The sequence below is a fragment of the Streptopelia decaocto genome (genome assembly GCF_964273445.1).
Source record: "Streptopelia decaocto genome assembly, chromosome: 14".
In the NCBI taxonomy this organism is placed as follows: Eukaryota; Metazoa; Chordata; class Aves; order Columbiformes; family Columbidae; genus Streptopelia; species Streptopelia decaocto.
Genome location: NC_138669.1, coordinates 4287976 through 4312195, shown reverse-complemented (window position 1 = coordinate 4312195; position 24220 = coordinate 4287976). Strand labels below are relative to the sequence as shown.

The 24220-nt window shown below is 52.3% G+C and overlaps 2 protein-coding genes across 8 annotated transcripts in view; one reads left to right on the top strand and one right to left on the bottom strand.

The window, feature by feature from the left end:
* The window catches only part of ZHX3 (zinc fingers and homeoboxes 3), a 41212-nt gene extending 39169 nt beyond the window's left edge, over positions 1–2043 (top strand). For all 3 annotated transcript variants that reach the window (XM_082065224.1, XM_082065223.1, XM_082065225.1), the window contains one exon: positions 901–2043. In XM_082065224.1, the coding sequence (XP_081921350.1) occupies positions 901–911 (11 nt within the window). In that variant the 3' untranslated portion in view covers positions 912–2043. The remainder of the gene's footprint in view (positions 1–900) is intronic.
* A 5074-nt stretch (positions 2044–7117) lies between these two features.
* PLCG1 (phospholipase C gamma 1) overlaps positions 7118–24220 on the bottom strand; it is a 45149-nt gene continuing 28046 nt past the window's right edge. For 2 of the 5 annotated variants that reach the window (XM_082065801.1, XM_082065805.1), the window contains 25 exons: positions 23920–23992; positions 22458–22559; positions 21301–21419; positions 20450–20535; positions 20001–20121; positions 19427–19595; positions 18851–18973; positions 17827–17928; positions 17411–17598; positions 16835–17035; positions 16277–16396; positions 15601–15781; positions 15180–15257; positions 14621–14724; positions 14286–14382; positions 14106–14178; positions 13402–13559; positions 12882–12978; positions 12231–12455; positions 11375–11523; positions 9480–9594; positions 9183–9344; positions 8830–8918; positions 8109–8296; positions 7118–7755 (listed from right to left, as the gene is read on the bottom strand). In XM_082065801.1, coding sequence (XP_081921927.1) covers positions 7713–7755; positions 8109–8296; positions 8830–8918; positions 9183–9344; positions 9480–9594; positions 11375–11523; positions 12231–12455; positions 12882–12978; positions 13402–13559; positions 14106–14178; positions 14286–14382; positions 14621–14724; positions 15180–15257; positions 15601–15781; positions 16277–16396; positions 16835–17035; positions 17411–17598; positions 17827–17928; positions 18851–18973; positions 19427–19595; positions 20001–20121; positions 20450–20535; positions 21301–21419; positions 22458–22559; positions 23920–23992 — 3163 coding nt within the window. In that variant the 3' untranslated portion in view covers positions 7118–7712. The remainder of the gene's footprint in view (positions 7756–8108; positions 8297–8829; positions 8919–9182; positions 9345–9479; positions 9595–11374; positions 11524–12230; positions 12456–12881; positions 12979–13401; positions 13560–14105; positions 14179–14285; positions 14383–14620; positions 14725–15179; positions 15258–15600; positions 15782–16276; positions 16397–16834; positions 17036–17410; positions 17599–17826; positions 17929–18850; positions 18974–19426; positions 19596–20000; positions 20122–20449; positions 20536–21300; positions 21420–22457; positions 22560–23919; positions 23993–24220) is intronic. The other 3 variants (XM_082065802.1, XM_082065803.1, XM_082065804.1) reach the window with 3 other exon arrangements.

Genomic DNA, 24220 nt, shown 5'->3' with positions numbered 1-24220 from the left:
TTTATTTTAAACCTAAGAAAAAACAGTGGGAGTGTCTGGTCCCTTTACCTGCCCTGGGGTAAGGTGGCCCTTGGGTTTCATAGAATCATAGAATATCAGGTTGGGAGAGACCACAAGGATCATCTGGTCCAACCTTTCTTGGTAAAAACACAGCCTAGACAAGATGGCCCAGCACCCTGTCCAGCTGAATCGTAAAAGTGTTTATTTATGAAAGGGAAGGGTATATGGGAAGGAAGGGGCCTGGCTGCTGCCTTTGTACCACTGTCTCCCTCCATGCCTCCCCTTGGCCTTGGGCAGCAGATGTCAACGCTGCCTGCACAGGTAAAAGCCTCCTGCCTTCCCTCCCCGACTGCCAGCTCTCCAGATGTGTGAGCATCCTTGTTGGGCACTGGGCAAGGTTTGGCTGTTGAAGATGGAGGCTGCGACGAGGGAAAGAACATGGAGGGCTGGTGTTTACAGCTGCTGGCCCTACCCCTCCTCCGGGACTCACTTTTGAAAGGCATGTGTGTGTGTGGAGGAGAGGTGAGGTGGTTTCCAAGCCCTCCATGGGCTTTTCCACAGTGCAGCCAGGGGCTGTTCCCTCCCTGGCTGGGGTTCCCACCAGATGGGGATGGCCGAGCCCCTTGCTGGGGTGCTGGGCAGCTGGGTCTTCTCCAGCCCCACTGCTTTGCTTCCAAGTGTCCCACACGCCTCTGCCATGGCTGCAGGCCTAAAAAAAAAATAAATCAACAAAAATCCGTTGCTTCTCTCCCTTATCTAATTTAGCGTGGGTTTGAGTGGGGCCATGCCCTTCTTGCATCTGAGAACTCTGGATGTGTTCCTGCACCCTTTCCTCCCCCTCCCAGGTTTCAGGCCCCTGTGGTGAGCTGGAGCATCTCTGACACCTCTGTTCTTTTCCAGAAACGGACTGAACTCCAACCACCAGCCCTGGAGGATCTGCTCTTACCCTTGAGAAGAAATGTTTGGTCTTCAAGAAACCCATGGGCCGGCCTGATGCCAACCTCAGGAGCAGGACATGGTGATAAAGCACTGCCGTAAATGAGACCTTTGAGCGCAGCCCACGGGGAAGCACGCGTGCAAAAACTGGGCACTTGGTGCGGAGCTCTCGGTGGCCCAGCCGAGGGGATGGCTGAGAGCTGGCAGAGCCAGGGGCTCTGCTCCCACCCGCCAAGTAGGATGCTCTTGTTTGCCTTCCAGAGGACAGACTTTCAGATTTCATATTCATATACCGATGCCTACAGCTGCCTATACAAGCATAACAAATCTCAGACATGTGTAAACAAGGTCATTGCTTAGATACGGACTATCATGGCACAGTACTATTTTTTTTTTTCTTCTGTCCGTTAAAGTGTTTGTTCTCTAAAGGCTGGCATGGCTGCATATATCCTCTCTGTCCTTTCTGTTCCTTAAGCCCTGGCAGTGAAGGGCTTTGCAGGCAAACAAATGTGTGTTAGGAAAGGAGAGGTATCTGAGAAGGAAACTGCAAGTCTTGCATTAAAGTCCAGTGGGAGCTGAGTGAGATTTTTATCCCAATGGATGAGGTTAGATTTAGCATTGCATACTCTCCAATAAGTAGCTGGTCCTGAACCCAGGTAACCGAGGAGATGGAGTTTGGTGTCACCTGTCCCTTGTTGGCTAGAATACTTTCCCCTGCGCTCCTAGAGACAGACTGTAGCAGGCTCTTAAATCTCCAAGTCTCCCTTTAATCACTGAGAACTAGCACATCATAATTTTTCCATCCTGACCTGGAATCCTTTTTATTGTTCAGAGAGAACAAGCTGTTCTTCAGAGAACAAACGCAGAGAATACTCAGTGTTGCTGCGAGTGGTTCAAGTCATTGTTGTCTCCGCGGGATCCGCGAGGCAGCAGCTCTTCTGCAATCAGGAAGTTTCCCTCTTGCAGCCCTACATGACAGATCCTCCTGCAGCAGCGCTGATAACTTCAAGTGTTTGTTCCAGTTTTATTTTTTGCCTTTTTTTTTTTTTCCAGTTCATCTGCAATAGTTCTGATGAAATAGCAAAATAAATTTCCCAGTTAACCCGCCTGCTTTCCCGGTACCTGTACATTTTTAACGCGCCCATGTTGTCTTGGGTGGTTGGTTGCTGTGTGATGCAACTACTTGCAGATATATTTTTTTAATATTCTTTTCTAACAGAAAACAAGGTCTAGAAGGGAAACTCTTGAGCTGAACAGTCCAGCCAAGTGCTGTGTCAGACTGTTCTGTCACAAACTAATCAAATCCCAGCTCAAAATTGATTCCATGTCTTGCCTTCACTTTTGCTCTTGGAAGGCTATTCCAGAATTTCACTGCCTTTGAATGGTTAGAAACTTTATTTAAATTACTAGTTTGAATTAATTCATGGCTGGTTCATTCCTGGTTTATTTTGCAGCCAACATTGTCCTTTAACTTAAATAGTTTTTGGTGTTTATCCACTGATGTATTTATGGAGAGTAGTCATAGCTCCTTATTTTTGCCAAGCTAACTCAGCCAAGCTTTTTCAGTAGAAGGATTTTATTTAGTGAGAGCTTTTTAATGTGGGAGAGTTTATTGTTGGTGGTAAACGATATTTATTAGAAGGGTGGGTAGCAAGTCCCGAAGGATCGGATCCAGAGATTTACAAAAAAATCTGGTCGAAAACCAAAAAAGCACTTTCAGAACCTCTTCCAAAGATGGTGTCTGATTTCTACCTTTAATTGCCCTTGCTTTTCCAATTCTTCGTCCTTTCTTCAAGAGGCCGCCTTGCTCACCTACGAGGAGGGAGTTCTATCTGCTCGGTGCTTTGCAGGAGAGGGTCTCCTCTCACCTGGTACGTGCCTATGCGGTAGGTACCTGTGCCTGAGCTCGCGGAGCTCCCCCGGCACCCGGTGTCACCCCGCGGCCAAGCGTGAGCATCTGCGTCAGGAGGGGACGGATAACTTGCACCCTGAAGGGATCCGGGGCAGACACCCACGCTGTGACACTTAGCAGTCAGACAAACCCTCCCCAAAATGCTGCGAGCAGGGGTGCTGTCATCCCGGAGCACCCTGACTCCCTGAATGTTTTTTCTGTTTAGAAGCGCTATTGCTGGTCACGCCGGGGTCAGAGATATAACCAGCAGCTGTCCCACCTCGGCCTCGTGTCTCCTTGGCTGGGCAGCATCCCTGCAAAGACAGCCAGAGCCCCAGGGGTTCACCCTCGTGGGTGCAATCCTGCGCACCCCAAAATCTCAGAGGTGATGGGGGAAGCTGGGTGGTCCTAGAGCTGGAGGCAGCAGATCTGGGAGCCGTGCGGCCCGAGAGTGTGAGCGTGTGTACGGTGTCACCTTCAGAGAACAAATACAGGTAGGTCATTTACTCTCTAGTGTCTATGTACATGCAGGTTTGTTTAAGTACACATATATACAGTTCAGATATGCCATTGATTCTTTATTGCATTAAGATGTACATTTAAAAATGTACACTTCTACTAACTACTTGCTATATAAATATGTTGGAAGTGTAGTTTGCCCGTTCAAGGTGATTTTCTGTGGGATTTTTGGTGTACACTTAAAGGCCTATAGCTAATTGGAAGAGTGATCCCCACTCCATCTACAGAATTGCTTAAGGACTTGGTATGAACTTGGTCCCTTCAAACTGTTTTTCCATGCACTAGCTGAAATTTTTTGCACTTGGATTGTATTCAGCCAGTTTTCCAGCAAAATGAAAAGAGAGGTCTTGTGAGCTGGAGGGAGAATTTCCCGGTGTACACAGAAAAACCAGCCTTGAGGGTTGGAAGCTGCTGAGGTTTTTGAGCTTTGTCTCCATGCATTCATACAAGCACAGCAGGAGTTTTCTTTCTTCTGGTTTGGAGGAATTTTAAGAAGTTGTTCCATGCAGACTCCCCTTGGACGTGGCAGCCGGGCAACCAGGCTGGCAAAGCCCCATTGCGAGGGGAGGATGAGAGTTACGAGACAAAAAAGATCAAAAAATAATCGAGTCCCCTTTCTAACTCCCACATTCCTTGTTATCTGCATTTTTTTTTAGTTGACTTGAAATCTCCATGAAAGTATAAGCTAAAGATTTTTGAGAGTTTGGCTCTGTGGTCCTCTGTTTCCTTAGCACGTTGTTTCTGAAGCTGAGAAGCAGGTGTCATCTCTAAACAGACTCGGGTTTTGGTGCAGGACATCAGAAACGTATTTGCGTCTGAAACTGGAAGGAGCAATTGAGAGGTGGCTTTGACATTCCCAGCAGCTCTTCTGGTGTTAAGAGGAAGCATCACCACAAGTCTATAGAGTGTGTGAATATTTATCATCATCTAATCAAAGATTATCATCTTACTTGAAAGGAGGGGTGTAAGATAGAGGTTGTGTAGCCAGCATCAGTAAGGAACAGAAATCAAATTCTTCACCTCCATCTGCTCTGTGTGAGTTTGGGCTTGACAGGCACAGTAATTACCATCATTTTTAATCCGTGTGAATCTTGTTACTTATGTCTCCGAGACTGCTTAGATTAAGGGCATAATCCAATTGCTTAATAACCCCAGACCCTGATTTGTGCCGTACCTGCTTGCTCGTGTAAAGGGCTGCTGGTTCTCCTGATACAAAGAAGGCAGTTACTTCCTTCACGTCAGCAGGCCCTGCCGTGACTCTGTGTTTCATTTGGGTAGCTTATTTTTCAGCTCCTTAATTGGCACCCTGGAAATCATTCTTTTTTTATTTTTTTTTAGCAGAACACTAAACAAACCATAATTTCCAGGCTCCTATTTCCACTCACCTGAGAGCTGAGCGCCGCTGTGTCAGACCCGCAGCCACGGCGAGAGAACGGGCACAAGCGCTCACCCCGATGCTCGGCACACGGCTGGGACAGCCCGCAGGGCTCCGGCTGCAGGTATTGAGCACAGCTCATGTCCCCTCCCTGCCAGGGGCTTGTCTTGTCACCACAAGAAGCCACCAGCAAAAGCAGTAGCTGGTGGCAACTGTGGTGGGAAACGCCATAGTCAGCCCACAAGTGCACTTGGAACCTTCTCCTGCACGGGTGATGCTCACTGCTCATACAGAAGCTGGAGGTGCAAGATTATGTGCTTGGTTAATTTTTGCTAAGTGTCCCTTGTCTGTTTAGAAGGATGTAGAAGGCTGGTTTTACATTTACGCTTTTGGGTATACTTTTTTTTTTTTTTGAGAAGTGACACTTTTTGGTCACAGGTGGAAGAAGTGTTGTGTTGTCTTCTCTGCAGCCCCCTCTTTTAGAGACATTACAGAGACAAACTGATCAGAAGGTGATGCTTGGAATCTGGGAATCAGAAGAGAAAGATGATTTTCAGCACTTAGGCACAAATTGGAAAGTTAATATGATGCTGCACCTTCCTGTCGAGTTGATGGTAGTTGAAGAGCTTGTAAACTCTTGCCCGGATAATTTTGGCTTTGCTCTTTTCAAATCAAGCAGTGGCCTAATGTGATACAGCAGCTCGCTGCAGTAACCTCTGTTGTCTCAGTTCGTCACAAAACCAGCAGGGTAAGACTAGGCAACACTACAGAAGGAGCAGGGATGAGACACTTGCAAACTGTACTTTTTTTTGGTATTATTTTCCCCCCCAAGTTTAGTTTCTGCTGTATGTTTTACTGGCAGTGGTCCCTGCCAGGAATGCTGGATTTGCATTGAAAAACTTAAAAGCAGAGCAAGGGAGCTCTGTTGCCTAAGCCGTGATTTTTGTTTGGTTTTCTCGTTATTGCCTGTTCCAGTAAAGAGTGCTCTGTTGGCTGGTGTTGGCCATATTTTGATGGCACAGTTAGAGCCACTTTTTCCCTGTACTGATGGAGGCTGGTATTAGGACTCTTGCTTACTGGTGCTAGCGAAGGTTGGGCTAGGAATCCATGGCATAGAAAACTTCTTGCTAAAATTGCACTTTTCTCTCTGCCCCATCTGGCTCGTGGTGGTGTTATGGGTACGTGGCTGTGATTCCCCTTGCACATACTAACATTGCACTACAAGAGAGACTTTGGGAACAGCGTGTTGATCACTTTGTTTCTCAGCAGACCACAAAGTCAGCCTAATGGGGTCTTTTTTTTTTTTTTTTTTTTTTTAATTATTATTATTTAGAAATCATGCTGGTGCTGAATGACCTGGAATTTTTGCTTGGATTTATCCAAAGGAAAATGTAATTGTAGCTGCAACGGGACCTTTCATAAGGGTGGCCGTGCAGCTTGGGAGCGGAGCAAGGGCTCTGCTGTGTAAACCGTCTTTGTACCGGGGAGGTGTGGGGGGTTCCAGGGGGGTTATTATTGTGGGTTTGTTCTTTTGTTTTTTTTAAGACCACGGTTTTAGATGGTCACCTTGGCAATCGTGTGAGACAGGAAATAGTTTTTACTTTTGGTAAAGGTTTAAAGAGGAAATAAAAGTGAAGCTGCCTGTGATTGTGGGCTGTGGCTATTACTAGGGCTAGGGTAGCTGGTACTGCTATGGACTTTACCTGCTCTTATTCTGAGGGCAAGAACTCCCTGTAGCAACAATGCCACTTCTGAGAAGTGAATGGCAAGTTTCCCTTCCTTTTGTATATGTGGATGTGAGGGTGGGCGAGGGGAAGAGCTTGCTTGTACAGTTTGTTTGAAATGAAACCAGACGTTTTTTGGTTGTTCCTAAATAAAGAGTGGAAAAGACGAATGGGAGTCGACTCGTGATTGTACTTGGGTTTGAGAAGCTCATGGGGTGAGTGGTGCTGAAGCGTCCAGTGCTGATGAGAGCAGCCCTGCACAGGGGATATTTGCGTGTCCAGGAGCCAGGAATGCTCAGTCACCACTCTCACATGTGTTTTAAAAACATGGTAACTTACTTACCTGCAGGGTAAGGCCACAAGTGTGAGAACCCGACAGCATGCTGGAGCCCAGGCACCTCCATCCTAGGAACCCTTCTGCACCTGGAGTGCCTGCTTGTCCCCACTCCGGTTCAGAAAAGCCTGGTCAGCGGTAGCACATACCCTTATTTTACCCTTTTGAGTCAACAACGTTAAACCTGAGGCTGCTCCTGGTTATTTCTCCCCCCAGTAGCTGCAAATTCCTTAAAGCCAGGAGGAAGGAGAGAACAGCACAGCCTCCCCCAGCAGGGCTGCACCCCAGCTCCTTGGTGCAATTTGGGGACAAACCACCAGACATCCAGCCACCACCTATGTAATACTGACACTTTTATTGTCGTTTAAAGCTACAGCGGCCTTGTAAACGTCGAGTTTCACTACTGGACCCATCGGCAGTGGCTACACAGGTAGATGCGATGCCGCCAAGATAGAGATTAGTGCCGCCTTGGTCACTCGAGGTCCCCCCGTGCCCGGCGTGCTGGGACCGGTCCAGCAAAGGATGGAAGGATGGCTGCGAAGGGCCTCGGCAGCTGCGCGGGATGTCCGGGAATACAGGCAGAGGGCTGGCTGGGTTTTCTTTAATTTTTTTGGGTCTCTTTCCTTGCCATTATAGACAGTTTTGCCTCTCACCTCGGCGGCTGGCAGGCTGTACGCACGGATGCACTTCATTAAGGGCTTGGTGGTGAAGGTTGGTGGGTGTTTGGGGTGGGTTAGGGGGTCTTGTGTGTGTTTAGTTGTTTTTTTTTTTCCAATTTTTTCTTTTTAGTTCTCCACTTGAACACCCTTCCGCGGAGAAACTGGAAAAGCTGCCTGAAAGTAGGCCATAGCAGTGCTGTTTCCATAGAAACCAGTTCACAGCGTGCCGTGAGATTCACAAGCACTTGCAGGTGCTTTCGCCCGCCGAGATGGGCTACAGCCAGTTGTCCCCGTTGATCCGGGTCCTCCGCAGTACCCTGGGCACAGAGAGAGGGGACATGGCTCAGGCTGACCAAGGGCAATGCTCCAGTGCCAAAAGCCACCCCACGGGAGGAAAGTGAGGGCTCAGCACATCCCCCGCACTGGGGGAAAGTGCCACCAGCTGCGGGGTGGCACCTCCTTGTCCCACCCTATCCCCATGGACCCCAAAGCAGTGACTCCCCCAAAGCCTGGCACAACTTTTGTGCTGAAACTGAGAGTTTTCAGGCAGCAAACAAGGCTGCAGCTCCACACTGGGTTACGGGGAGGCTGAATTTATCAGCCTGCACAAAGGAGGCTGAAATGCTGGGGGGTCTCACGCTGGGAAGAGCTCAATGAGCACTGGCATTACCTTCGCTCCCGGCTCTCGAAGTGGTCAGCAAGCTGCTCCTGTGACACGCGGAACTCCTCAAAGGGCTGCTGGTACCGCAACTCGAAGGAGCCCTCTCTGCCTCTGCTCGCCAGCAGCTGACTGGAAGCATCCCCTGCTCGCTCCCGAAGGGCTGAAGCACTGAAGAGGTTTATTTCACCATTCTCCTGCTTAGATCAGAAAAAAAAAAATATAGAAAGGGCTTGGGATTTTGAATTGTATGTCTCGTAACACAGGCAGTCCCAGTGCAGGGCCTCAACTGTCCTGCGAGCTGCAAGGCAGGGCTCACAGGATCGCAGGGTTTGCAATGCGCAGCTGCTCTGTCTTTAGCAACCATCGCTGTCTCCCTCCAATGTCATTTTAAATGAAGAAATAAAAGAAACATCTGTCTCTGACAGAGCTCTGCCCTCAGCTTATGGCAATGTGGATGGTGCTGGGCCAGCCGGGCTCCGTGATACCGGGCTGTAACTTCCCCTGAGCTCAGACAGGGACTGGGATGGAGCAAATCTGCCTCCTTCAGCTTTTGCTGAAGGCATCACCAGGCAAGTCAAATGCAGCCCAAGCAGGACGCTGCTTGAAATGCCTCAGCTCACTGCAGGAGGGGAGCCCAGAGCTTCCCATCCCACCAGCCCTCAGTGCATCCCCACAGCCCAGCAAAGCTGAGCTTTGCTACACTGACCCGCCAGCAGTGCAGAGCCCTTACCTTGCAAGGGAAAATGTCTATCTTGACGAGCAGGGAAGCCAGCTCCAGGTTCTCACTGTAGTTGTTTTTCAGGGGTACAGATCGGAAACCTACAGAGACAGTTCTGGTGTCACCCGACGTGTCAGTCCCCTGGCACAGAACTCGAGTGGGTTTTCTCTATGCCCCAGCACCCTCCCATGGCAGTCAGCCCCAAGCGATGGCAGCAAATGGATGTGATCTGGCACAGGATGGACTGAGCCAGCCCAGAGCCTAACAGCATCCTCCTATGAAACTCAGCATCTCCCCAGCTAACAACGCAATTACCAAAGTGGTGAGGACCACCCAGACACCCCTTGTTGCCCAGAGCGCTTTACCTGTCTTCAAGCCTTTCACCAGGAAGGTGGCCTGAGCCAAGAAGTTCTCGTCGCTGAACATGTCCTCCTCATACACCACGAAGCGGAGGAAGGCAAAGTCGGGGTTGCTGACCTGAAAGTGGAACTGCTTCGGGGTCCAGAGAGGATTCAGGCCATTGTCCGCTGGTCAGAAAACACCCTTGTCACTGGGCAGCCCCCACTCAGCCCTGTAGATACCTCATGGGGCCATGTTTTGCCCATGCCACAGTCAGGGTGGTGGTGGTGCTGCCTCCTGCTCCCTTCCCTTCGTTAACTCACCCACAATCTCAGTTTTCTGCTTGGCGTTGTCATACTCGGCACCAGACACCTCCACCTCCACAAAAGGACAAACGATTCCCCTTCCGTTTTTGGGAAGGTGCCGAGCCCCCAGGACCTGGGCAGAAAGCAGAAGAGACTTGGTAAGAGACAGAAGCAAAGGAAAAAACCTTGTTTGCATACATCTTCTTTCCAAATAAATCACCCTGGCTCTGCTAATTGGAGAGAGAAGAGACACCGACAGCCAGCCCAGCACATCCTGCCTCTCCATGAAAAACAGCTCCCACCCCTGGAAGCTGCTATGGTGTTACCAACCACCAGTTTGACTTGTAAGCCATAAAACAGGTTCCTGTCTGCTGCCCACACAGCCTGGGACCACAGCATCCCTTCTACAGCGTGCCAAGCCTGGGGAGCTACGCTGAGCACCCCCTTCTTTGCCCAAACTTCTCAGCCTTCCTGCCTTGGCTTGATGATGAAAAAGAGCTGCTCTCTGCGCCTGCTCTGCCTCCAGTTCACAGCACAGCCTGTGCTCAACTCCAATGGCAACCTGCTGCCTTCCAGGAGAAAGAAATCCCAGCTCCCTCTTGCCAGTGGCCATATGTCGCTCCAGCGTGCTGTGGGCACACCGCTGTTGCAGGGGAAGGACGCGCTGCCAACGCTGGATCATGTGCTTTGAGTCATGCTGGGCTCGAGATGGCTTCTCCATCCGTGAAAGCTGGCTTTGGTGGGGACATCAGGCGGTTTTGCTGGAGGATAAAAGGCTGAGCCCATCTCTTAAAGGAGCCGGTGACAGGCTGCGCCACAGTAACTCTTGATACCTGCTGGTGGCAGCTGCATCCCGAGATGCAGGAAAAGTTTGGAAAACAGACAGGGAGTTTTACGGAGATGGTAGATACAGGGTTAATGGTGCAGATGGGACATGATGGAGTGTCCTCTCTGAGCAGGGCTGTGCTGCTTTTAGGTGGGATCACTCTGAAACAGAGGTGGCTTCAGAGGAGCTGCAGTTTGTGTGTGTTGCCAGAAACCTGGGAGCACCTAAAGGCAGGATCTCTTCTGTCTGCTCCCCAAGGTCTGCTTGAGACCGAAGGACTCGCAGAGGACATAGCTGACCCACAGATAGTCAGCTTGGCTCCAAGGCCACTAGGGATGTCCAGGGGGACAGCCACTGGTCCAAACATCAGCCATCTGGCTTGACAGAGCCATGGCCTTCCCAGTCCCTCCAGGAGCTTTGTCTGGTGAGCTGTCCCATCTCCCTGCAGAGCCGCTGTCATGTGGCTCCATGAGCTGACACAGGAAGAAAAACATTCAAAGAGACCCACAGACCATCCTCTGGTACCCCCCACCAGCAGCACCCCCTCCTCTTATCATCACCAGCAGTGCAACACAGAAATGGGCTGAGAAGTGCTCTCCAAACACGAGCATCTTCCTGAGCGGGGCCATGTGCAAGGGGCCATGGAAATATCAAGCCCAGAGCAACTGAGTGACAGAGAAGGGACAAGGCACAGCTCTTGTGTTTCCCCACTGGGAGCCACCCTGCGCTCTGACAGTCACAGCCGAGCTCCAGGGACAGGGATGTCACCTCCGTGGCTCGTGGATGCCACCTGCCGGCACTGGGCCCCAGGCGAGAGGGGTCCTGGGGGGAGCACCCAGGGATGCTCCTGCTACTCCTCTCCAGGCACCTGGAGAGGTTGGTGACACTTCCCTCAGCAGCACCCTTGGGTCTTCTCTCCAAGCCTGTGCTGCAGGACAGCTCTTAAGCAGGGGCTGAGGGGTTTACTGAGGATCAGCAGAAAGAGGTCAGGAACCCAGAAAAATGTTACCACCCCACTTGCCCCAACCTCGGTATAATTGCCTGGATCCCACCCCGTCTTCCTCCCGCGCCGGGAGGAGGTACTGACCTCAATGGAGATGGAGAGCGGCTCAAGCCCCCGCAGCGTGCTCTTGTCGAAGGGGTCGAAGATCTCATCCCGCATGTTGGTCGGCTGCAAGACGTACCCACACTGGCCGTTGGACATGAACAAGGCCTGGTTCATCTGCATGGGCTTGTCTGGAGAGCACAGGCAGGAGATGGAGGGAGGAGGCCCCGTGTCCCTTCCACAAGCAAGATCACCGGGGTTATTGGTGCCTCATGGGAAGCGCTTTGCAAGGGAACCTGGCCTGTCCCTTGGCCATCCCTCATGTGCCATGGCCTCGCTGCAGCCTATGCACATGCTGGGGCCATGGGGTGACTTTCTCACACCCAACCTGCCCAACTACCCTGTGTTCTACAGGTCGCCCCCTTCTTTTCCTCGCTCTCCTTTCAGCTGTTCTTTTCCTGGCTCTAGCATTTGCCAAACCACCCTGCGAGATGCCTCAATTTGCAAAAGGAATGAAAAAGCCAGCAGGAGAAAGTGAGGCAGGTAGTTTTCTGGTGAGCTGGACGGGCTCACAGCAGGGTTTGGCCAGGGCGCAGGGAAGGCTGGAGCAGGATGCAAACAGAAGGTGAGCAGAACAGTAAGCTGGGCCCAGACCCTGCAACCAGCCGGTGTCCCAGGGCTGGGGCTGCACCGTCCCCTTTGGTACATCCTGCCTGTCACCAGGGACTTCAGTGGAACTCCCTTATCTGTCTCCTTTTCAACTTGTCCTCGTGGCATCACAATCTCCTGGCTCAGCCCAGCTCCCCTCCCAGACGCCCTGTTTGCCAGGACCAGGTTAGCAGGGGTGTAGGAGGCACCGGGTCCCCCAGGAACCTGCCCACCTTCCTGCTGCCCTCACCTGGGGTCTGGAAGTTGAGTGCCACCAGCTGGCTGCCGCAGATCCACATGGGCAGCGGGTCGTAGTTGGAGGAGTCGAGGCGCTGGCCCTTGGGGTAGATGCGGGAGAGCTGTAGGCGGTTGTACTGCAGGAACTTCTTGCCTTTGATCTTGTTGACATACTTTTCTGCCTTGGTCTCGGGGAAGGAGGACATATCTCGGTAACAGGCCCTCTCTGTGCCAATCTCTGGGGGGAGATAGCACAGCATAAACCAGGAGAACATTCCCTTTCCAGACTCTCCAACCACCCTGGAGCCCTTCCTAACATCATCCTCTCCTCCCCTGGCTCAGCCACCATCAGATCGTGCAGACCTTGCCCTGGCTTTGCTTTGCCAGGTGCCCAACACCAATGGCTGAAAGCATCGAAGCCACTCTTGGTGATGGGGCACGATGGTCTCCAGCCCCACTCCCTCAGCAGCTGCTCTGGACGCTGATAGATCCCAGCAACAGATGGATGGGGAAGAGAACTTCCACCCTCTGGAGAAGGAGATTTCCAGAGCTACAATGTAACTGCTTCCAACTTGCTTTGGACAGCAGCACCTTGGGGCGCATCGTGGGGTCTGTAAAGCCACGGTGGCTGCCTGCAGGGGCTACCAGACCAGCAGATGCTCACTCTCTTCATCGAAGGGCACAGGGCGGCAATAGACCACCAGCTCCGAAAGCTCCAGGGCAATCTTCTTCCTCCTCTCCATCATCTTCCCTTCGGAGAGCTACCAAGAGGGAGAGAGAAAGGAGTCAGGTCCACCCAGGAGCAGTGGTGTTGGATAACACAGCTCACCAGCTGCAGTCAACGGCAGGGTGGGAACCACCAGCAGGTCTGCTGGGTCTGCATGGGGGTCACCACAGAAGCACCATGGAAAGGGCCTTGGGCAGGTCCTGCCTCCTGCTTGGAGCAGGAATGGCACCAGTACCAGCACAGGGCATAGAATCATAGAATCACTTCTGTTGGAAGAGACCCTCAGGATCATCAGAGTCAAAGATGACTCTGGCTTTATAATCTCTTAACTTCTCTGCCAATCATTGCAGGCTGCCATCTCACCTCCTCCCCACCAGTCTCCACCTCTCCTCAGCTCCTGGGAAATCCAGGACTTGGCAAGGAGATGTCTCTTGTGCCAAGGGCTCGCCAGACTCACCCGTGCATCAGCCGTCTGGGCTGCCTCCCGGATCTTCTTCACCCAGTCCAGCAAGTCCTCGTGTGTATCGGCTGCCACATCGAGGGACAAGCGCGACACCGAGGCCATGCTAATGGAGAAGACGAAGAGGCGGTTGTTCTTTCCCTCGGGGCGGATGGCTGCGTGGGGACAGGGAGTAGAGGGTAAGGTCACACCGGGATGCTGAGCCAAGTCCTTCACACCGCAGAGGGAGGAAGGGAGGGAAGAGACACTAAGGGAGCCTCATGGCTGCCCTGAGAAAAGCAGCTCCCATTTCTGGTCATTGAAGGCAACAGATGGAGCCCAGGAAGAGATAGGTGAGAACACTGAGTGCATCCTGAGGGAGCTAAGACGACTTATGGGGCCTTTGTATGCCCTCTTCCTCCCATTCCTGCATCTTCCTCCCATTCCTGCATCTTCCTCGCTGTGTACCCTGAAGTGCCCAGGTGGGAAGAGCCACCAGGAGCACAATGTCCTGTGGGGTGTGGGGAGCAGAGGGGCAGCAGAGAGCTGCAGACCAGACCCAGCTTGGCTAGTGCCCAGGAGCCCCAGAGCCTGCAGCAGCCTGGAAGGGAGGCTGGACCACATATATGCAAGGGAGGACAAATCCTTACAGAAAAGATATGCAAACATCATGCAACAGAGCTGTAACACCTCCTGCTCCTCCATCCATCCCTGGCACTCACCAATCTGGCAGGAGGGCACATCCAGGACACCACCAAGAAGGTCTCCCAGGGGGCTGTTCTCATCCAGCTGCTGCTGGGGATGAAGCACAGGCAGGATGGCGCTGGGCGGTGAGCACGCAGGGCTGCACACACGCTTTCCTCCCCACCAGCCCTCCTTGCCCCGCTCAGACACAAGCTCACCTCCTGCTCCGGCTCCAGGCTGCCGGGACTCGTAATCTCCTCTACGTAGTTGGAAGGGAACCACAGCTGCTTCTTGCCACCATAATCTCCTCTCCACCTGGAAGAGAGGGAAGGGGCAGTGTCAGCACCCACTGTGGCACCCCAGAGCATTCTGACTGGCGCCACAGGGGACAGGCAGCTCCCCCATCGTCTGCTTTTAGGGTTCGTGAGGCTCTGTAGCTTGTGCGCAATCCCCAAATGGACCCAAGCCTAGAGGAGACACACCACTGTACGGATGGTGACCTCAAGGTTTGACTGTGTCCCCAAAGGCAAAAGGAGGCTCAGGACCAACTCACCAGCCGCCTTCCTGCTTCTCCACATTCTGGATGATGGCATTTTTGGTGAAGGTGAGCTCGTCCTCCCGCTGCGCCTTGTAGTCAAACAAGGCTTTGACTGCGCACTGCAATGAGGAGGGGTCCCGTGAGGCCGGGCAGCGGATGGACACACAGACAACGAGCCATGGGATGAGAGGTCACCTCCCGCTACAGATGTGCTTGCTTGGAGGCTGTGAGGCACATCATGTGCAGGCAGCATCCAACCTGCTGCCAGAGGCTGCCAGACATTAGTGACCTTTGCAGAACAAATCAAGGTCCCTATTTATGCCAACTCAGAGGTCACAAGTTTATCCCACACGGGCACTTTCCGTTGGGCCTGAGCTACTGATGGGTTTAGTTTGGAGAGTTCAGAACAAGAGGCAGCCCAGCCTGGGAACCTGCAGGCTCAGCCTAGAGCGTGTCTCCCTCCCTGCATGGTCTAGAAATGAGTGTGGAAAATAACACAGTTCCTGGAAAATAAAGACACTTGCTAAACCCTCAGGCCCTGCAGGTCGTTTCATGCCAAGCAGTAAGAACGTACCTTGAAGGTAGGCATGGGGTTGGCTTCCACGTAGAACCCGGGATGACGTCCCTCGTAAAGGGCTCCGTAGTCCGGCTCCTGTGGAAGCAAAGGGCCTGTGGTGACAGCTGTGGCTCTGCCCGAGAACAGCTCCCATGCCTTGGGGGAGGTAGGGAGAACACCCCAGGGAAAGCACAAGACCAAAGATGACGCTGCAAACAGCAAAGAGATGCCCAAGCTCACACTCCCTGCTGACCTGTGTCAGAGGGACAACAATAAATCTCACTCGACCCAAAAAGTGTTTCAAACAGGACGGGAAGCCCCAAGAAATGTGGACTGTGAAGCACAGAGATGGATCACACAACACCACTCCAAGGCACCAGCTCAAAATGGACCTGTCCATCACCCTTTGGCTTAGCTCTTCCAACAGCCCCACACTCACCGCTGTCCCGATCTTCTCCAGCGTCTCCTCGTTGATGGGGTACCTCAGCTTCATCTTGCGGTACAGTGGGTGCTTCTCATAGTAGCTGATCAAGTCCACCAGGCTCTCAAACTCAGAGTTGCCAAGCAGCACGGTCTGGCCCTCCTGCTGCACCCGGCAGTGTTTGATCTTCCCTTCCGCCCTGGCAGGTGGAAAGACAGAGAGAAGCCACTTGGCACCTGGCAAGAGAAGGTCTTTGCCAAAACAAAGACACCCAAGCAAAAGGTTCCCCTGGGCTGGCTGCAGATCACAGCCATCTCCCATCAGGAGATGTGAGATAGGATACCTTTATAAGTATTAATTAATAATTATTATAAATTATTAAATGAGAAAATTGTTAAATTATTATAAAATATTAAATTTTATAAATGATTAAATCAAATCATTAAATTATTACAAATGATTAAGATAATTTTTGAAGCAGGGTCCTACAGGCACTCAAGGGACTGTAAAGTTTATCCAGGGCCACCCAGGAGCAAGAAGAGCTCTGGGAGGGCTCACGTCAAGCTCCCAGCCCCTCTCCTGAGCTTTCATGCACCACAGGATCCCATCCCATCCCATCCCATCCCATCCCATCCCATCCCATCCCATCCCATCCCATCCCATCCCATCCCATCCCCCATCTCCAGGGACGCACCTGAAGGAGATGGCGTAGGAGCTGGGCTCGCTCCTCTTGCGCACCAGGAAGGCTCCGTCACGTGGCACCCGCATCAGCATGTGCTCGGCTTGGGCCCGGGTGAGGTTGGCGTGGTACCACCTTTCGGGAAAAACACGTCACTGTGTATGGGTCTCTGCACATCCAGCTCATCACACACCTCTGCCGTGCCACACAGTTTCCCCTTGAGCCCACAAAAGGAGGGCAGGGAGCAGAGAACATCACAGATGTAATGCTACAACAGGGCTGTCTTCTCCTTTCTGCGTGGCAGGCAAGAACAGAGCCGTTTGCTGATGTGCAGCATGGGCGAGGGCATCCCAACCAAACCTCCTTGCTTTGCACTGAGCTTCCAACCAAACCTCTTTTCTTTGCACTGAGCTTCCAAGACAATCGGCTCCATCAACAACAACACTGAGTCCCGCAGGGAGCAAGGGGGGACCAGAGAGGAGAAGCAAAGACTGCAGAGAGACCTGGGAGGGGTTCCCACGGGGTCCCAGCTGCGCAGCGGACATGACCCACCCTCCCCAAACACGCACTCACTCTTTGCTCTCATGAGCGTTGGTTTGCGGCACCGGCTCTGTCAGCCTCATCTCAAACTCGTTGCACCTCAGCGGCACCTCCTGGTAGTGGGTGATGAGGTCGTAGAGGCTGTCAAACACCAGGTTGTCCGTCAGGAAGAACTTGGGGCTGCCGGCATCCTGCCGCGAGTGGATCCGGCAGTGCTGCACCTTCCCATTGCGCCTGCAGAAGAGGAACGGGGTAAACCAGGGTCATCCGTGGAGACTGGCAGTGTTAGGTTAACAGTTGGACTCAGTGATCTTAAAGGTCTTTCCCAACCAAAATGATTCTATGATTCTATTCTGTGATTTTGCACCTGCCTCAGGCACAGCTCCAGCCTCGACACAGTATTCCTGCCCCACAGGACACCCATCACACATGGGTCCCAAAGGACTCGATCCTTCTACATCATGACAGTAAGTTGACAAGATGTTGGGGCATAGAAACGGGGAGAAACCTGCCTGTGGATCACCAGGGAATGGGACCCCACCACTGAAAATGGTGTCAAGATGGAGGCTACCCCAGGAGCACCAGCGAGCTGGCGCATGTGGCCCTCACCAGAAGGAGAGGGTGTAGTCCCCAACGAAGGTCTCGCTCTCCCTGACGAGGAAGGAGCCGTCGGGGGCCCCCGTCTCAATGCAGTACTCCGTCAGCAGCCGCTCTGCAATGTGCCGCCCATCACGTCCTGCTCCCAGCTTCCCGTGAAACCACTTCTCCGTGGAGTGAAGCTCCGTGCTGTTGCTCACCTGGCAGGGGGAAAAACCAACACCCTTGGGTTACCGAGGGCAGGCTTGTGGTGCTGGAGTCTGCTCTGCTCAGGGGTCTTCCAACCAGGACTACAGAGTTTGTGAAGCAGCTCCCACCCTTCCCACCACAGGATCTTGCCCTGAAGGCAGCTGGCAGTGGAGATGCTCAGCCCCTTGGGCAGTCAAGGCTCTTCTCTAGGGCAACAACTCACACAAGGAAGCCCTCACCTCCTTCTGCTCCTCTTCATCCTCATTTCCTTGGTCACTGGTTGTCTCCCCAGAGTAATAGATCTTGCTGCTTGTCAGGACAAAGTAATGCGGGTTCCACTCCTGCAAGGAAACAAATTCTGGGCAAAGAGACCCCCTGGGGAAGCACCACACTCCTCACCACCCATCCATGGGTTCATCCTTTCCTGATCAGCGCAAGCAGGGAGGAGTGATCAGGTTTGCAAAGGACAGTCACCAACACCACTGATTTCAATGGAGTCAATGGAGCTTCCAAGACATCCTCCAGATCCAAAGTGTGGACTTATCAGTAGCAAAAAAACAGCATATGGTACGTCTTACATACACAATGACTGCAGATCACACTGCAAACACCCCAGTATGTATTAAACAGAGACGACCACACGAAGAGCAAATCAGTGCTTAATCTGCATGGATTCAACATGCCGGCTATCAGAGATGAGGATATCAGAGATGGTTATGCAGCTTTACCATTGCACTTCCCTATTTTCCAAAAACCTGTTTCATTTGCATGTGACTTTGCCTGACAAATCCTTAGCGAAGCAAAGCAGCTGAAGAAGTGGACTGTGTATATATAAATGCACACACTAGAATGAAAGCTTGGTGCTTTAAAAAGCAGAATGCTCATTTAGGTGTGTGAAGTGTGTAGGCACTTGGTAGGAGGCGGGCAGGTCTAGAAATGCAGGTCATCCCTGGAACTTACTGCAGCAATGGATAACAGGCTCTACGGATTACACAAGAGCTGCAGTGCCTCAGCCCAGAGCTCCCTCTAGCTCAGCCTTTGCCTCTAGCAAGGGCCAAGAGGAGGGAAAAGCACAGGAGAGAGCCAGCATAAAAACTCCCCCAGCCTTCAAAGACTCCTGAGAAACTGGATAAACCAATGGCCTCTTAGATCATTTGCACCACAGCCCTTCCTTCACCACCACACAGCACCTTACGGAGTTACCACATCATTTATGGAGCCCACAGAGTGGGGACAGGGTGACAGCAGCAGAGAGAGACGTACGTGATTGATGGGGTCTTCCAGGTAGAGGATCCCGTTCTTGATGGAGTTGCTGATGTCATTCTCTGAATACATCACGGAGGTGGGTAACTCCTCGTAAGCGCTGCCCTCGGCCAGCTTCTTGTGCTGTGGGACGAGAGAGCGGGTCAGGCACCTTGAGGGGAGCAGGCACCCAAAAAGCAGCATGGATTCCCTGGCAAACAACCCTAAAACTTCAGGTCTGTTGCAGTAGGTTCCTCCAGACTAAAAGAAGCAAGGTAAAAACCATGCCACAGAGGTCATCAAATGGCACTGAAGTCCCACCCTTTCTTGCTAGAGGTGATTCCTGCTGCAGAAATACCAGCATCCCCCAAGCTCTCAAGACAGGCAGCACTCAGCTGCTGAGCTTGTTTCCCAGCAGCTCCTCTGAAGCAAGAGAGTTCTTTGTCTCCAATTGTTTTTAGCATCAAGTCTCTACTTCCAACCCTGCTCTGCCAACCATCCCCTTCCAGAAGTGAGCAGCTGCCCTTGGTCCCACACCCTCACCCCATCTGCCCCTATTCTCCCCAGTTAGGAGCCTTGCTGGGGAAGCGAGTTCACCTTGATGAGAATCTTCCTCCTGAGCTGGTTTGGAGAGGGAAGGCCATCAGCAGAAATATCTACTGGTTTGGTCAAGAGCATGTCCCCAAAGACCTTCTTGAAATTCTGCGCCATGTTCCTCTGCTGAGCAATGCTGCAGTGGTCCTCAATGGAGAGAATGACGGGGAAACTGGGAGGAGGAGAAGAGCCGTCAGAACCAGCAACTTGTCTGGATGGAACCAATGCCTTCTGTTTCAAAACCCGGCCTCTGTGCTCTCAAAGAGCAATTTGCATCAACAACATCTGTGCTGTCTTGAGCATTCAGTGTAACCACCCTAAAGTGAGGTGTCCTCACAGCTGCTGGCAGTGCACAGGTTTACCCAAAACCCTCCCTACCACAACATTTTCTGGGAGAAACCCCTCTTTGGCTGGGAGACACAAGGACATGCTTTTTTCCCACCAAATCCCATGTGTGTGGTCTTGTGCTGGAGCTCTGGATAAAGGTGGGATTCACTTTGCTACAGCCTTGGCTCTACCCTCTCTTTGCCTTCCTGTCAGCTCTGCCAGCTGAGGTCCAGGTCCCCGCTGTACTCACTCGGAGGTGACAAAGGCATGCTCCTTGATGGTGACCAAGACATCAGAGAACTTGATCTTGGTGGTTAAGGTGTGTCCATGGTAGATGACCGGCATGCCATCGGGACCATCCCAGCAATCCACTGAAAGAGACCCATGGGGGAAACTGAGCCCAAAGGCTGGAACATAGACAGGACACGGCCACGAGATGGACAGAACTAAGTGCTGCTGGGAACTGTGTTGGATGGTAATAAAGGAGCAAGGTGATAGTCCGGATCTCTCTGGGGGACCAAAAGCTCAGGCACGTACCACCCAGTCCCACAAAGCAAACAATCTCAGCCCTTTCAGCACATCACAGTGACAACGCTGCCACTGGCACACTGACCTCCAGCCCTGCCTTCCATGCCAAGCCTTCCCTCACCACCACAAGCTATCACAACGGACACAGAAGCGCTGGCTCCGGGTACTCACGTTCGATGCAGCGGCATCCCATGCGCAAGCAGCGGGCGTACGCCTCCAGCGAGGACTCGCTTGAGAACTGATCCCCCGTCAGGTATCTGGCACAGGAGAGAAGACATCAGCAAAGCAACATGCTCATCGCGGGCAGAGATGTCTGCCGGGGCATCGCGGATCTGCCTCTGCGATGTAAGGAATGGTGAGAATGACTTTCCTCCAGATGTGCCACCTCTCCCAGGGCAGGGGTTCAGCTCTGCCCCTGCTGCAGGGGGCTGCAAGCACCACTTGGAGGTCCAGCTGTGCTGGTGGCTCTTGAGATAAGCCTCAAAGAGCCATTTCAGAGTTGGTGTCCACCCTGTACCCACCAGAAGCAGACCAAGAACAGGGTCAGACCAGCTCTCACAGGTAGACAAGAGCTCGCTGTCACCCTCCAGGCTCTTGGGTCTTTTAAATTTGAGTTAATGTGATGCCACTGCATCCCATGAACAGGGAGCACAGAGCCTGTCTGCAAAGAATGCAGGTCCTGCAATATTCTTCTAGCAGCAGAGAAGGCAAACAGCCAATTTCAGCCTGCCAGGTTTTTATCACATCTGTCCTGCATGGAAGATGAGGTTGCTAATGGTAAGAAATGGCCAGAGTGACAGCGCGAGACCCGAAAACAGAGTCTGTGCAGATGTGTCTGCTGGCAACGCCTGAGCAAAACCCCGATGGTTAAATGATGGAGGGAGGACTGGGGCATCAAGAAAATGGTCTCGGATGTGCTGACTTCATCACTGGGATCAGGCAAAATCAGAAGAGTCCCACCCTGGCACAGGGAAACAGGTCGCTGGGCTGGGTGGAGAGAGGAGCCACCCCCTCGTCCTTACGTGTTGTGTGAGGAGGAGATCCAGTAATGGGAGAGGGGGTTGTTCATGTTCTCCAGACACACTGTGTCCAGCTGCGAGTTCCAGATACTGTTCTCTTTGGAAAACAGGAAGGTGAGAAACTGCTCAGGAAGAAACAGAAGCGTGTTAATGTTGTGGAGGAGCCAGTTTAGCTTCATACACATCTCACCCTTTGTGCCAACAGCTACCAAGCAGGTTGTGATTTTCTAAGCTCAGCACAGGCTGACCAGAGGCAACCAAGGCAGCACACACACTACTGACCCAGAGTGCTCGAGTAACCACAGCATCAGTAAAGGGTGAGTGTCAGGAGGATGGAGCCAGGCTCTTCTTGGTGACAACCAATGATAGGACAAGGGACAATGGGTACAAACTGGAACACAGGAGGTTGCACTTAAATTGGAGAAGAAACTTCTTCCCAGTGAGGGTGGCAGAGCCTGGCCCAGGCTGCCCAGGGGGGTTGTGGAGTCTCCTTCTGTGCAGACATTCCAACCCGCCTGGACACCTTCCTGTGTAACCTCAGCTGGGTGTTCCTGCTCCATGGGGGGATTGCACTGGATGAGCTTTCCAGGTCCCTTCCAACCCCTGACATTCTGTGATTCTGTGATCAGGCATTGCCACCTATCCCCTGAGCTGTGTGAAATGTCTGTCTGCCCAGCTGGAGACAAATTAATTGCTCTGCATTTTATTTTTCAGTACACGCAGCCAGCAACAGCTCACTTAAGGCCATGTGGGTCAAGGGACCTTTGCGTTGGTCCAGAGTGCCAGTGACACAGTCATCTCCAGCTGGTTTTATTATTTTGTTTTCAGCTCTTCTTGCTTTTTAAAGACCCCTACATGCCCCAAATGCAGCCCCTTTCCTCCTCCAACGACCTGCCTGATGAGCACTCCCAGCTGCACACATTGAGAGCAAGAAGAGGGCCCAGAAGTCACTCCCTTTGCCAACCAGCTCTTGTGCAACACAGTGACCCACCACGTCCATCTTGCACAGCAAGGCAGCTCACAGGAGCTGTGATCCCTCAAAACCACCACCCCGCAGTGCAGACAGGGACAGCAGAGCTGTCACACACAGCACATGCGACACGGGGACGCCACACCCCACTCCATACACTCCCTATATACTAGCGTTCAAGGTGTCTTACTTCGTCCAAGGAGAAATAAGGCTCATCAATCTCCCTCAAAGGGTCCCTCAGAAAGTTGAACATGAATTCCTGTACCTGAAGGGTATCTGCAGCCCAGAGCTCCTGCAAACCACAAGAGAGACATAAAAAAGAAAGCATCTCAGAAAGCGTTATTCAAAACCACGTGCGGCTCATCCAACTAGAAGCTTTAACTATTAAAGAGGCAGTTTTTAAATGCAAGACCATCTCTGCCAGGAATTCAACTGTCAGCACAAATGCCGGATAGGATGCAACGGCAGAAATCTGCCCTGTTTCTAAGTGGCCTTCATTTTCTCAGTGCCACGCATTTTTCTCTCCAATAACTCCTTTGCACACATCTGCCATCCCTCCTCCTTTGGCACCAGAAGCCAACTCGGTTTCCTTTTGCTGCTTCTCTCCCTGGATGTCTCACATGAGGCCATCAAACGGCTCCTCCATCTCTCCACTGGTTAACCCTCTGCTTGCTGCAGACCACGGGCAGGGAGGCAGCAGTGGGAGATGGGGGGCACGGTGCAAAGCCAGAGGCCCCACGCTCTCATGGCCGTGTTTTCACCAGCCACCCCTGTCCTCCTGGAAAAGACCAGTAACGAGACAGGAGCCCAGCAGGAGTCAAAATAAAGGGTCTGTTCAGCCTGCAAATGCATCTGCGTGTGTGTCCGAGCATGCATGCTGTGCTTGCTGAACGACCTAAGATCACTTTTAAATGGAAAGGTCAGCAGTCGAATCAATCAGCTGCTCCTCAGGAGCTGAGACCTCCCAAGCAGACGGGATGGACCATGACTACCCAAAAGGAGGTTGTAGCGAAGGGCGATCAGTCTCTTCTCTCACATAACAAGACACAGGACAAGAGGAAACAGCCTCAAGTTGCTCCAGGGGAGGTTTAGATTAAATATTAGGAAAAACTTCTTCCCAGAAAGGGTTGTCAGGCATTGGAACAGGTTGCCCAGGGAAGTGGTGGAGTCACCATCCCTGGAGGGGTTTAAAAGATGGGTAGATGAGGTTCTTAGGGACATGGTTTAGTAGCAGTGTTGGGTTAACAGTTGGACCCAATGATTTTAAAGGTCCTTTCCAACCAAAATAATGCTATGACTCTATGACACTTGGGCTGCTGCAATCCTCCAGAACCAGCCAAGGTCACAGGGAGGGGGTAAATCTCCACTGAGCAGTTCCTCCCCCCGGCACCTCCACTCCTCTCAGATCTTCTGCTCCTGGTCCCTTTTCTGGCCAGGGTGGCCGGCCAAGGCCAGGTTTACCCTCACCAGCACTTTCCCTGCATCACCTCCGGCTCCAGGAAGGGTGAGCTCAGGTTGTGGCCGTGCCAGGCAGAACACCACACCACCAAATCACCCCAGCTCCACGGCAAGGAGACCCCTTGGAATACCAGATCCATACCAATACCGCTGCCTACCCCGTCCTCCCTCCCCTGGGCCAGTGTCGAGCTTACCCTCTGGTACTCCAGCAAGAACTTCTGCAACTCCAGCAGCGACACCCTGAAGTGCTCAGACCTTTCTCCACACCTGGAAAGCGAAGGGAGAGAGAGCAGCTTTGGTCACTTATGCAGCACATCATGACCAACTGTTACTGGCATCATGTGAGATGCCATCTGCAAGCACCACAGCATGTGCAAGCGAGATGTGCCCCGTGCAAGCAGAGAGAGCTGGGGAGGGCACGACAGCAAACAAACAGCAGCTGAGATTATATGTCCACATCTGAGAGCCAGGGGCTGCTCCAGGAGCAGTCCAGGA